General features: G+C 47.2%; 1 protein-coding gene across 1 annotated transcript in view; it reads left to right on the top strand.

Annotated features, from left to right (window-relative positions):
* LOC140723357 (zinc-binding protein A33-like) overlaps window positions 1-9,905 on the top strand; it is a 125,730-nt gene extending 115,825 nt beyond the window's left edge. Inside the window, exon 6 of the mRNA XM_073037940.1 lies at window positions 9,192-9,905. Coding sequence (XP_072894041.1) covers window positions 9,192-9,790 — 599 coding nt within the window. The 3' untranslated portion in view covers window positions 9,791-9,905. The remainder of the gene's footprint in view (window positions 1-9,191) is intronic.
* Window positions 9,906-12,306: the final 2,401 nt, after the last annotated feature.

Genomic DNA, 12,306 nt, shown 5'->3' with positions numbered 1-12,306 from the left:
CCTTAGGAGGCAGTGCTCACAACATGCTGAGTTCAACTTGAAATTTGATGAGGAGAAAGTAAAGTCTTACATTGTAGTATTTCAGAGAAGTAAAATAAATTACAGTGGTCTGAGAGAGAAGTTGGCCAAAGCAAATTGGAAGGAGATGCTAGTAGGGATGAGAGCAGAGCAGAAATGGTGTCAGTTTCTGGGAAAATGAGGAAGGTGAAGGATAGATGTATTCCAAAAATAAATAAATGCTCAAATGGCAAAATAGTAAAACCATGGCTGGCAAGGGAAGACAAGTTAATGTAAAGTCAAAAGAGAGGGTATACAACAAAACAAAAATTAGTAGGAAGACAGAGGATTGGGAAGCTTTTAAATATCTACAGAGAGGAACTGAAAGAATGATTAGGATGAATAAAATAAACAAGAAATTGATTTGAATTCAATTGACTTTATTACTTACATCCTTCATATACATGAGGATTAAAAATCTTTATGGTACATCTCCGCCTAAATGTGCAATGTGCAATTTATAGTAATTTATGATGAATAATATGTACAACAGGCTGGTTAATATAACATAGAAATTCAGTTGTGTCAACACGAGTTAATCAGTCTGATGGCCTGGTTGAAGAAGCTGTCCCGGAGTCAGTTGCTCCTGGCTGTTAATCTGTGGTTCAGAATAGCATTCAATTCAAGAGCAGGGATGTGATGCTGAGGCTTTATAAGGGACTGGTGAGGCCTCACCTTGAGTACTGTGAACAATTTTTCTAAGAAAAGGTGTGCTGGCATTGCAGAAGGTTCATTTCATAAGGATGTTTCCAGGAATGAAAGGGTTATCATACAAGGAATGTTTGATAGCTCTGTGTCTGTACTCGCTGGAATTTAGAAAGATGAGGGGGGATCTCATTGAAACCTTTCGAATGTTGAAAGGCCTAGACAGAGTAGATGTGGAAAGGATGTTTCCCATGGCGGTGGAGTTTAGGACAAGAGGGCACAGCCTCAAGATAGAGGGGAGTCGATTTAAAACAGATGCGGAGAAATTTGAGCCAGCGGCTGGTGAATTTGTGGAACTTGTTCTGTGTATTTAAGGCAGAGCTTGATAGGTTCTAGATTGGACACAGCATCAAATGTTATGGGGAGAAGACCAGGTACTGGGGCTGAGGAGGGAAAAAAAGGATCAGCCATGATTGAATGGTGGAGCAGACACGGTAGGCAAATGGCCTAATTCTGCTCCTATGTCTTATGGTGATCAGACCACTACATTGAAGCATTGTGAGAATTAGCTCGGACACACCAACAAGCATTGACATGGGTCAAGATTTCATCTCGGGAGAAGCACATACAGCATAACCAGCCTGGCAAAGCTCACTCACACACATACACAGGAAGGACTGGCAGATTGTAGTCAGAGCCTCAGCAATGTACGTTGTTATTTCCCTCAGTAACCTGGAAACTAATCTCTTCAGAGACAGTCATTTATTCATTTAAACAACTCAATCAAGTGTGACACACGGCCACAGAAATAGGCACAAATTCCCATTTAGGATTGAAATCTGCCGTCCTTACCCAGTCTGTCTGTTCTGTGGCACTGAGCTGCCCTCTGACGTGACGTCACATCAACACTTCACAGACAGACTCCGGGGTGAGATTCCTCAGGAGGATGATCTGGGAGGGTTTGATGGATGTTGAACTCACGGCCCACTTCATCAGTCTGCAAGACTAAGATGTCTTCTTGAGCATGTCCCATTTGTGTGTGTTTGCCCCCCCCCCCATCCCTCTAACCATTTCCCATCTGTGTACCTGCCCAAATTTATTTTAAAATATTTTATTTTTACCTGATTCTACAGCGTCTGAGGGCAAATTCCATTTACAAACCTCCCTCTCTATGAGAATGTTACCCAATAGACCACTCAGAAAAATTTCCCGTCTCACTTTCAATCTGAGGCCTCTGGATCTGTACCCCCATTTCTTGGAAAAAGAAACATTATTTAAGCTCCTTATGAATTATTTACCTCGATAAGGGGTCATACCTGAACATCCTACTCTCTGCTTTTAACCCAAGCCCCCAGTCCTGGTAACATCCTCCTGAAGCCTCCTGTCCAGTGTAATGACATCCTCCCCATATTCGGGAACCGGAAATGCAGACAATGCTCCAAGTGTGGTCTATCATCGACATCAAAGGCCTTGCTGAATTTCATGTAGACAGTGTGGAATAGGCTGATGAATACAGGACTGAAGGTGTTTTTTTAGATTGGGACAAGAAGGGCGGCGTGGGAGCTAAATTCTGAAGGAAGGCAGTTTTTTTTTTATTCTGATTCTGATTCTGATTAGAGAAAATGAAGAGCTGATAGACAGGAGCTACAGGGAGGTAGTCATTCCTAGGCTACAGGGGTCAGAAAACTGGGTGACTGTCAGGAGAGGGAAGGGAAATGCCCAGATAGTGGAGAGCACCACTGTGGCTGCCCCCCTCAGCAACAAGTATATCGTTTTGGATGCTGTTGAGGGGGATGACCTGACAGGGGACGGCCACGATGACCGGGTCTCTGGCACTGAGCCTGGCGCTGTTGTGCAGGAGGGAAGGAGGGAGAAGAGGAATGCGGTAGTCAGAGGGGATTCCATAGTCAGGGGAATAGACAGGAGAATCTGTGAGCCTGGTAGAGATACCCGCATGGTGTGCTGCCTCCCAGGTGCCAGGGTACGGGATGTCTCGGATCGGGTCCAGAATATCCTGAAGGGAGAGGGCGAGCAGCCAGCTGTCTTGGTACATGTTGGTTCCAATGACATAGAGAGGAAAAGGGAGGAGGTCCTGAAGAGAGATTTCCGGGAGTTAGGAAGGAAGCTGAGAAGAAGGACCTCCAGGGTAGTAATCTCAGGATTGCTACCTGTGCCACGTGCTAGCGAGGGCAAGAATAGTAGGATCAGGCTGATGAATGCGTGGCTGACAGACTGGTGCAGGGGGCAGGGCTTCAGATTCTTGGATCATTGGGATCTCTTCTGGGGGAAGTATTACCTGTTCAAAAAGGACGGGTTACACCCGAACCATAGCGGGAATGTTTAATAGAGCTGTTAGGGAGGGTTTAAACTAATTTGGCAGGGGGATGGTAAACCGGAATGGTAAAGTGGAAGAGGGGGAAAACAGAAATAAATCTAAGATAGTGAGTAGGAAAGATGTCAGGAAGGACAGGCAGGTGATGGGTCAAATTTGCAGCCATTGGGATGAGTTGCAGTGCAATCAAAACAAAGAGTACCAAATACTGGATTTAAGGTGTTATACTTAAATACACACAGCGTAAGGAATAAGGTGGATGATCTTGTCGTACAGCTACAGATTGGCAGGTATAATTTTGTGGCCATCACTGAGACGTGGCTAAAGGATGCATGTCTCTGAGAGCTGAACGTCCAAGGATACACGGTGTATCGGAAGGATAGGCAGGTAGGCAGAGGGGGTGGCGTGGCTTTATTGGCAAGAAATTATATTAAATCATTAGAAAGAGGTGACATAGTATCGGAAGGTGCAGAATCTTTCTGGGTTGAGCTAAGAAATCGCAGGGGTAAAAGGACCCTGATGGCAATTATCTACAGGCCTCCTAACAGCTGCAGTGAGGTGGACTACAAATTACAACAGGAAATAGAAAAGGCTTGCCAGAAGGGCAGTGTTATGATAATTGTGGGGGATTTTAACATGCGAGTGGATTGGGAAAATCAGGTCAACACTGGATCTCAAGAGAGAGAATTTGTAGAATGTCTACGGGATGGCTTTTCTGAACAGCTTGTTGTTGAGCCCACTAGGGGATCAGAGGTACTGGATTGGATATTGTGTAATGAACCAGAGGTGATTAGAGAGATTGAGGTGAAGGAACCGTTAGGAGGCAGTGATTGTAACATGATGAGTTCACTGTGAAATTTGAGAAAGAGAAGCCGAAATCCGATGTGTCGGTATTTCAGTGGAGTAAAGGAAATTACAGTGGCATGAGAGAGGAACTGGCCAAATTTGACTGGAAAGGGACACTAGCGGGAGGACAGCAGAGCAGCAGTGGCTGGAGTTTATGCGAGAAGTGAGGAAGGTGCAAGACAGATATATTCCAAAAAAGAAGAAATTTTCAAATGGAAAAAGGATGCGACCGTGGCTGACAAGAGAAGTGAAAGCCAAAGTAAAAGCAACGGAGAGGGCATTCAAGGAAACAAAAATTAGTGTGAAGACAGAGGATTGGGAAGTTTTTAAAAGCTTACAAAAGGAAACTACGATGGCCATTAAGAGGGAAAAGATGATCTATAAAAGGAAGCTGGCAAATAATATCAAAGAAGATACTTAAAGCTTTTTCAAGTATATAAAGAGTAAAAAACGGGTGAGAGTGGAGAAAGCACCGATAGAAAATGATGCTGGAGAAATTGTAATGTGAGATAAGGAGATGGCAGAGGAACTGAACGAGTACTTGCATCAGTCCTCACTGAGGAAGATATCAGCAGTATACCGGACACTCAAGGGTGTCAGGGAAGAGAAGCGTGCGCAGTCACAATTACGACAGAGAAAGTACTGAGGAAGCTGAATAGTCTAAGGGTAGATAAATCTCCAGGACCAGATGGAATGCACCCTTGTGTTTTGAAGGAAGTAGCTGTGGAGATCGCGGAGGCATTAGCAATGATCTTTCAAAAGTCAATAGATTCTGGCATGGTTCCGGAGGAGTGGAAGATTGTAAATGCCACTCTGGTATTTAAGAAAGGGGCAAGGAAGCAAAATGTAAATTATAGACCTGTTAGCTTGAGAAATGGTTGGGAGGTTTCTGGAGTCAATTGTCAAGGATGAGGTTACGGAGTACCTGGAGGCATATGACAAGATAGGCCAAACTCAGCATGGTTTCCTTAAAGGAAAATCCTGCCTGACAAACAAGATAAGAGCCCATGGAATTACGGGAAATTTACATATGTGGATAGATCGTTGGCGGATTGACAGGAAACAGAGTGGAAATAAAGGATCCCATTCTGGTTGTCTGCCGGTTACCAGTGGTGTTCCACAGGGGTCCTTGTTGGGGCCGTTTCTTTTTACGTTGTATATCAACGATTTGGATTATGGAATAGATGGCTTTGTGGCTAAGTTTGTTGATGATACGAAGATAGGTGGAGGGAACGGTAGTGCTGAGGAAACAGAGTCTGCAGAGAGACTTGGATAGATTAGGAGAATGGTCAAAGAAGTGGCAAATGAAATACAATGTTGAAAAGTGTATGGTCATGCACGTTGGTAGAAGAAGTAAACGGGCTGACTATTATTTAAATGGAGAGAGAATTCAAAATTCTGAGATGTGTTACGAACCCCGTAACTGGGTCACTTACCAGCAAAGATAGAGAGGTCGGTTGAAGTCTGATGGTACTATTTTTAACAGTATTTATTGGTAAAAATACACAAAAATAATATCAATGCAAACATACAGATAATATACGTCGTCAATACTAAATCTAAAAGTGCGGGTATAATAATAATCAATAAGAAATAACTATCGTTGTCTAGGGGATAATGTATTGTACGATAGAAATATAAAAGTCACTCAGTTCATGCAGGCTTCAGCATTTGGTTGGAGTCAAGAGAGAGTTTTTAGAAACTTGCCAGCTTTTCCTTTTTATGATGCCGATCCTTCGAAATTTCGTTGGTGGCCTCTTCTTTAGCGAAGCCGTTCTTCCGTGGTAAGGCCCCAATCCCAGGCAACGGGAAAGGACGCACGCGAGCCCTCCACCGGCTGTCGCTATTAAACGCTGTCACGGGATTTCTAAAATTTCTCCTGGAGCGTCTCAAGGGGTTGTTTCCCAAACCCGCTTTTATCCTTACTCACGGGGTCTTAGATGTCAATCAGGTTGGGATGATGCAATCCCTCAACCAGACCACTCCGGTCATTCCCTGAGGTCTTCAATGAATAGTACAGTACTCAATATGCAATTCCGTCTCCAAGAGACAATGGCCGTTATCCGTGGCTTAGTCTTGCTGAGGGGCCAGGACACATTGCAAAAACCTTGAGGATTCTCTCTCATTTCCTGGGTCCCAGACACGAATTAAAAGCCATCTTGCGATTCTCAAGAAGGAGGGGACGAATTTGTACCCTTCGGCCCGTGAGAGTTGTTGCACATTCGGAACAGATGCAATGGGACTTGGGAGTGCTCGTGCAGGATACCCTTAAGGTTAACCACCAGGTTGAGTCGGTGGTGAAGAAGGCGAATGCAATGTTGGCATTCATTTCTAGAGGAATAGAGTACAGGAGCAGGATGTGATGTTGAGGCTGTATAAGGAACTGGTAAGACCTCACTTGGAATACTGTGTGCAGTTTTGGGCTCCTTATTTAAGAAAGGATGTTCTGACATTGGAGAGGGTTCAGAGAAGATTCACTAGAATGATTCCGGGAATGAGAGGGTTAACATCTGAAAAACATTTGACCGTTCTTGGACTGTACTCCTTGGAGTTTAGAAGAATGAGGGGGAACTTCACAGAAATATTTCGAATGTTAAAATGCATGGACAGAGTGGTTGTGGCAAAGTTGTTTCCCATGGTGGGGGAGTTTAGTACGAGAGGACATGACTTAAGGATTGAAGGGTGACCATTCAGAACGGAGATGTGAAGAAATTTTTTTAGCCAGAGGGTGGTGAATCTGTGAATTTCTTGCGGCAGTGGATGCCAAGTCATTGGGTGTATTTAAGACAGAGATTGATAGGTATGTGAGTAGCCAGGGCATCAAAGGTCATGGTGAGAAGGTGGGGGAGTGGGAATAAATGGGAGAATGGATCAGCTCATGATAAAATGTCGGAGCAGATTCGAAGGGCCGAATGGCCGGCTTCTGCTGCTTTGTCTTATGGTCTTATTTGAATGCACCAGTATACAGAATGAGGATCTTGTAGCACAGGTAGAGTTTGGCAGGTACAAACTTAGGCAGGTACGACTTTGGTCGAAGGAATAAAAGCAGAGACAATTCTGTAAACCGGGCGAAAACTGAAAAATCAGAGGTGCAAAGGGACATGGGTGTCCTTGTGCAGGATTCCCTGAAGGTTAACTTGCAGTTTGTGTCAGTGGTAAGATTGGCAAACTCAATGTTTGCTTTCACTTCGAGAGGATTAGAGTACAAGAGCAAGGATGTAATTCTGAGGTTTTAATAAGGCATTGTTCAGACCACACTTGGAGTATTGTGAGCAGTTTTGGGTCCCTTCTATCGGAAAACATGTACTGGCATTGGAGAGGGTGCAGAAGATTCACAAGAATGATACCGGGAATGAAATAATTAACATGTGAGGACTGTCTGATCGTTCTGGGCCTGTACTCACGGGAGTTTAGAGGAATCTCTGATTTATTATCTCCATCAATCCTATTCTCCCGCCTCCTCCCCATAACATTGGAGACACTGACCAATCAAGAAGTTTACTTATTAACTTCTGCTTACACAGGTCCTGATGAATGGTCTCGCCAGATCTCTCTGACACCTGTCGGGAGAGAGTTGATGTTGGGAGGATGTGGGTGGGTCGAGAACGGTAAGCACAGCCTCCGACTATAGGGATGTCCATTTAGGACAGAGATGAGGAGGAAGTCCTTTATCCACAGGATAGTGAATCTGCCACAGGCAGCTGTGGAGGCCAAATAATTGTTGCGGGAATAGCAGGCCGGGAAGTTTCTGTGGAAAAGAGTAAACAGTCGACAGTTCAGACTGAAACACTTCATCAGGACCTGTGTTGCTTAAGGGTTCCTGCAAATTCATCCCCTGTCCTAATGAGGGGCTGCGGGGGATGGGGTTCTGGGAAAGGGGACAAAGTCATCCTCATCTGCCATCTTTGCCCCCTCTAGCTTCTCATTACGTGTACACACACAGTTCACCCACGGGCTTTCCACCCCTCCCCCTCCTGGTTCAATCTGCCATTCATCTCTCCCCTACTGGTTCCCATTATCACCTCCTTTACTGTCTCAAACCATCACACTCCCCCACTTCACACTCACAAATGAATGTGAACATTGTATGAAGGGCCTGTTCCTGTGCTGTACTGCTCTATGTTCTCCGTTCCCAGTTTCGAAGAATGAGAGGAGATCTCATGGAAACACAAAATTCTTTCAGGGGTCAACAGGCAGGAGTGAGGGAGGATGTTTCCCCTGTCTGAGGAGTCAAGGGCCAGGGGTCTCTCTGCTCACCGTCCAGCATAAAACCCCTGGGGAGACATTAATTGTCCATCCGCTTTCGTCGGGTCAAACAACGGGAAAGGTTCGAGTCGGCCACCCGACCGCGCCTGAGGCCCAGCGGACTTTCCGTCGGTCCCGGGGCCGCGCTGCCCGAGTCTCCCCCCGCTCCCCGGGGCCGCGCTGCCCGAGTCTCCCCCCGATCCCCGGGGTCGCGCGGCCCGAGTCTCCCCCGATCCCCGGGGTCGCGCTGCCCGAACCTCCCCCCGATCCCCGGGGCCGCGCGGCCCGAGTCTCCCCCGATCCCCGGGGCCGCGCTGCCCGAGTCTCCCGCCGATCCCCGGGGTCGCGCTGCCCGAGTCTCCCCCCGATCCCCGGGGCCGCGCTGCCCGAGTCTTCCCCCGATCCGCGGGGCCGCGCTGTCCGAGTCTCCCCCCGATCCCCGGGGCCGCGCTGCCCGAGTCTCCCCCCGATCCCCGGGGCCGCGCTGTCCGAGTCTCCCCCGATCCCCGGGGTCGCGCTGTCCGAGTCACCCCCCGATCCCCGGGGCCGCGCTGCCCGAGTCTCCCCCCGATCCCCGGGGTCCCGCTGTCCGAGTCTCCCCCCGATCCCCGGGGCCGCGCTGCCCGAGTCTCCCCCCGATCCCCGGGGCCGCGCTGCCCGAGTCTCACCCCGATCCCCGGGGCCGCGCTGCCCGAGTCTCCCCCCGATCCCCGGGGCCGCGCTGCCCGAGTCTCCCCCGATCCCCGGGGCCGCGCTGCCCGAGTCTCCCCCCGATCCCCGGGGTCGCGCGGCCCGAGTCTCCCCCGATCCCCGGGGTCGCGCTGCCCGAGTCTCCCCCCGATCCCCGGGGCCGCGCTGCCCGAGTCTCCCCCCGATCCCCGGGGCCGCGCTGTCCGAGTCTCCCCCGATCCCCGGGGTCGCGCTGTCCGAGTCACCCCCCGATCCCCGGGGCCGCGCTGCCCGAGTCTCCCCCCGATCCCCGGGGCCGCGCTGTCCGAGTCTCCCCCGATCCCCGGGGTCGCGCTGTCCGAATCACCCCCCGATCCCCGGGGCCGCGCTGCCCGAGTCTCCCCCGATCCCCGGGGACTCTCTAATTCTCTGCTTCTCCCCCCAGTCTCTGTCACCCTGGATGTGGAAACGGCGACTCCGGAGCTCGAGGTGTCTGAGGATCGGAAGAGTGTGAGATGGACCCGGACCCGAAGGAATCTCCCTGACACCGGGAAGAGATTCACACACCGTCCTTGTGTGCTGGGATCGGAGGGATTCACATCGGGGAGACATCACTGGGAGGTGGAGGTGACGGGGATTCGGTTCTGGTTTCTGGGAGTCGCCGCAGAGTCTGTGCAGAGGAAGGGATTGGTCAGACTGAGACCGGAGACCGGATTCTGGATCATCAGGCGGTATGGTGACGTGTTACATCGGGATTGTGACGTGTACGCTCTCCCCTCCCCCGAGTCCCGTCTCGCTGCCGGTCCCATCCCCGGGAGGGTGGGAGTTTATCTCAGTTACGAGTCCGGGACAGTTACATTTTACAACCCCGAGACCAAGTCCCATCTCCACACCTTCACTGGGAATAAATTCACGGGGAAACTTTATCCTTTCTTCGCGACCTGGGATGAAAACCAATGGCTGAGAATCTGCTCCGGTTCCGCTCCGGGTCTGTAAACGGGTCGGGTCCCGGGGACCGGCGTCAGGAGTAAAGTCCCTGTAAATATAAATATGCGGAGAGTGCAGCTAAATACGTGGCTAAGGAGATGGTGCAGGAGGGAGGGCTTCATGTTTCTGGACAATTAGGCTTTGTTCCCGGGAAGGTGGGGCCTGTTCCGACGGGACGGTTTGCTCCTGAACTGGAGGGGGACTAACATCCTTGCGGGTAGATTTCCCAGTGCTGCTCGGTGGGGGGGGGGGGTAAAAAAGATTTGCAGAGGGAGGGGAACCAGAGTGTTAGAGCAGATAGTGAGGTGGAGGAGGATAAAGGTCATGCGAGGACTGCATGTATAGACAGAAATCAAAGGTTTGTACATTAGGTTGTAAATTGATTTTCAGAGCTTTAGAAATTGTAGAAAATAAAGATTTCCAAAAAGATTTTCATGAAGAACATGACCAGAACATATGTGAAAAATTGGCTACTTCAGTTTTACACCTATCGCAATAATTGTCTATGTTAGGAAATATTTTGGATAGTCTCTCCTTTGTTAAATAGTAACAGTAAACAATTTTAAATTGAATTAAACACTGATTGGCACATATTAAAGAAGAATTGACCATCTTCATTAACAAAGGTCACATTAGGTTCTCTCTCCCAAACTTGTTTGATCTTTAGTGATTAAGGGGATCTGTTTTTTTTTTGCAGATTTATTTATTTTTATTATCATTTATTTTGTCATGGTTGATTGATGTCTTTTGAAGAGTTAATTAGCAAATATTCTCTCTCTCATACACACTTACAGCAATATCTTCAGGTTAGACATTTTTTTTACAAAAAATAATTATCTAAGTTCCCATATATGCAAGAATCTGATTTGTTGGATACTATATTGAATATGAATCCTTCAGTAAGAGAATTTGTAATTCTCATTATAGAATTTATAATTTATTTTTAATACATTAATACAAAAAGATAACCTCCCACCTAAGGTTTATACATGATAGAAATATTCGTTGTTTCAGACGTGATAGAGGGGGAGGGATGAAAGGGGGAGGAGTGGCATTACTAGTCAGGGAAAATATCACAGCTGTGCAGGACAGCCCGGTGGGCTTGTCTACAGAGGCCATATGTGTGGAGCTGAGGAACGGGAAAGGTGTGACCACACTAATAGGGGTGTATTATAGACCGCCCAATAGTCAGAGAGAATTGGAGGAGCAAATCTGTATAAAGATAGTAGACCGATGTAAGAAACAGGAAGTTGTAATAGTAGGGGATTTTAACTTTCCACATATTGACTGGGACTCCCAAACTGTAATAGGGCTAGATGGCTTGGAGTTTGTGAAATGTTTTCAGGGAAGTTTTCTGAATCAATATGTAGAGGTACCTACGAGAGGGGATGCAATACTTGATCTCCTATTCGGAAACCAGACAGTCAGGTGACGGAAGTATGTGTAGGCGCACATTTTGGGTCCAGTGACCATAATGTCATCAGTTTCAAGTTAATTACGGATAAGGATAGGCCTGGTCCTCGAGTTGAGGTTCTAAATAGCAGAAGGGGTAATTTTGTGGAAATGAAAAAAGATCTAGGAAGAGTGGATTGGGATAAGTTTTTTTTCCTGACAAGGATGTATTCAGTAAGTGGAAGGCCTCCAAATGTGAAATTTTGAGGGTGCAGAGTTTGCATTTTCCTGCCAGGATTAAAGACAAAGTTAACAGGCACAGGGAACCTTGGTTTTCAAGGGATATTGGCGATCTGGTTAAGAAAAAGAGAGAAGTGTATAGCAGGTAGAGGCAACAAAGAGCAAATGAGTTACTTAAAGAGTATAGAAAACGTAAGGAAATACTAAAGAAGGAAATCAGGAAGGACAAAAAAAGACATGAGGTGGCTTTGGCAGATAATGTGAAGGAAAACCTGAAGGGTTTCTACAAGTATATTAAGAGTAAAAGGATAATAAGGGACAAAATTGGTCCCCTAGAAGATCAGAGTGGTCGTCTATGTGTGGAGCCTCACGAGATGGCGGAGATCTTAAACAGTTTTTTTGCATCAGTATTTACTCAGGAAACTGGCATAGTGTATATGGAAGGAAGGGAAACAAGCAGTAGTGTCATGGAACATTTGTAGATTAAAGAGGAGGAGGTGCTTGCTGCCTTACAGCGAATAAAGGTAGAAAAATCCCCGGGCCTGACTTGATATTTCCTCGGACCATGAGAGAGACTAGAGTAGAAATTGCAGGGGCCCTGACAGAAATATTTAAAATGTCCTCAGCCACGGGTGCAGTCCCGGAGGATTGGAGGGTAGCTCATGTTATTCCATTGTTTAAAAAAGGTTCCAATAGTAAACCAGGTAATTACAGGCCAGTGAGCCTGACATCAGTAGTATGTAAATTATTGTAAGATGTTCAGAGAGATCGGATTTACAAGTATTTGGACAGCCGAGGGCTGATTAAGGATAATCAGTATGACTTTGTGCATGGTAGATTGTGTTTAATGAATCTTGAAGAGTTTTTCGAGGAGGTTACCAGCAAAGTAGGTG

This window comes from Hemitrygon akajei, unplaced genomic scaffold (genome assembly GCF_048418815.1).
Source record: "Hemitrygon akajei unplaced genomic scaffold, sHemAka1.3 Scf000110, whole genome shotgun sequence".
Lineage (NCBI taxonomy): Eukaryota > Metazoa > Chordata > Chondrichthyes > Myliobatiformes > Dasyatidae > Hemitrygon > Hemitrygon akajei.
This window is presented reverse-complemented; position numbering and strand designations above follow the sequence as displayed.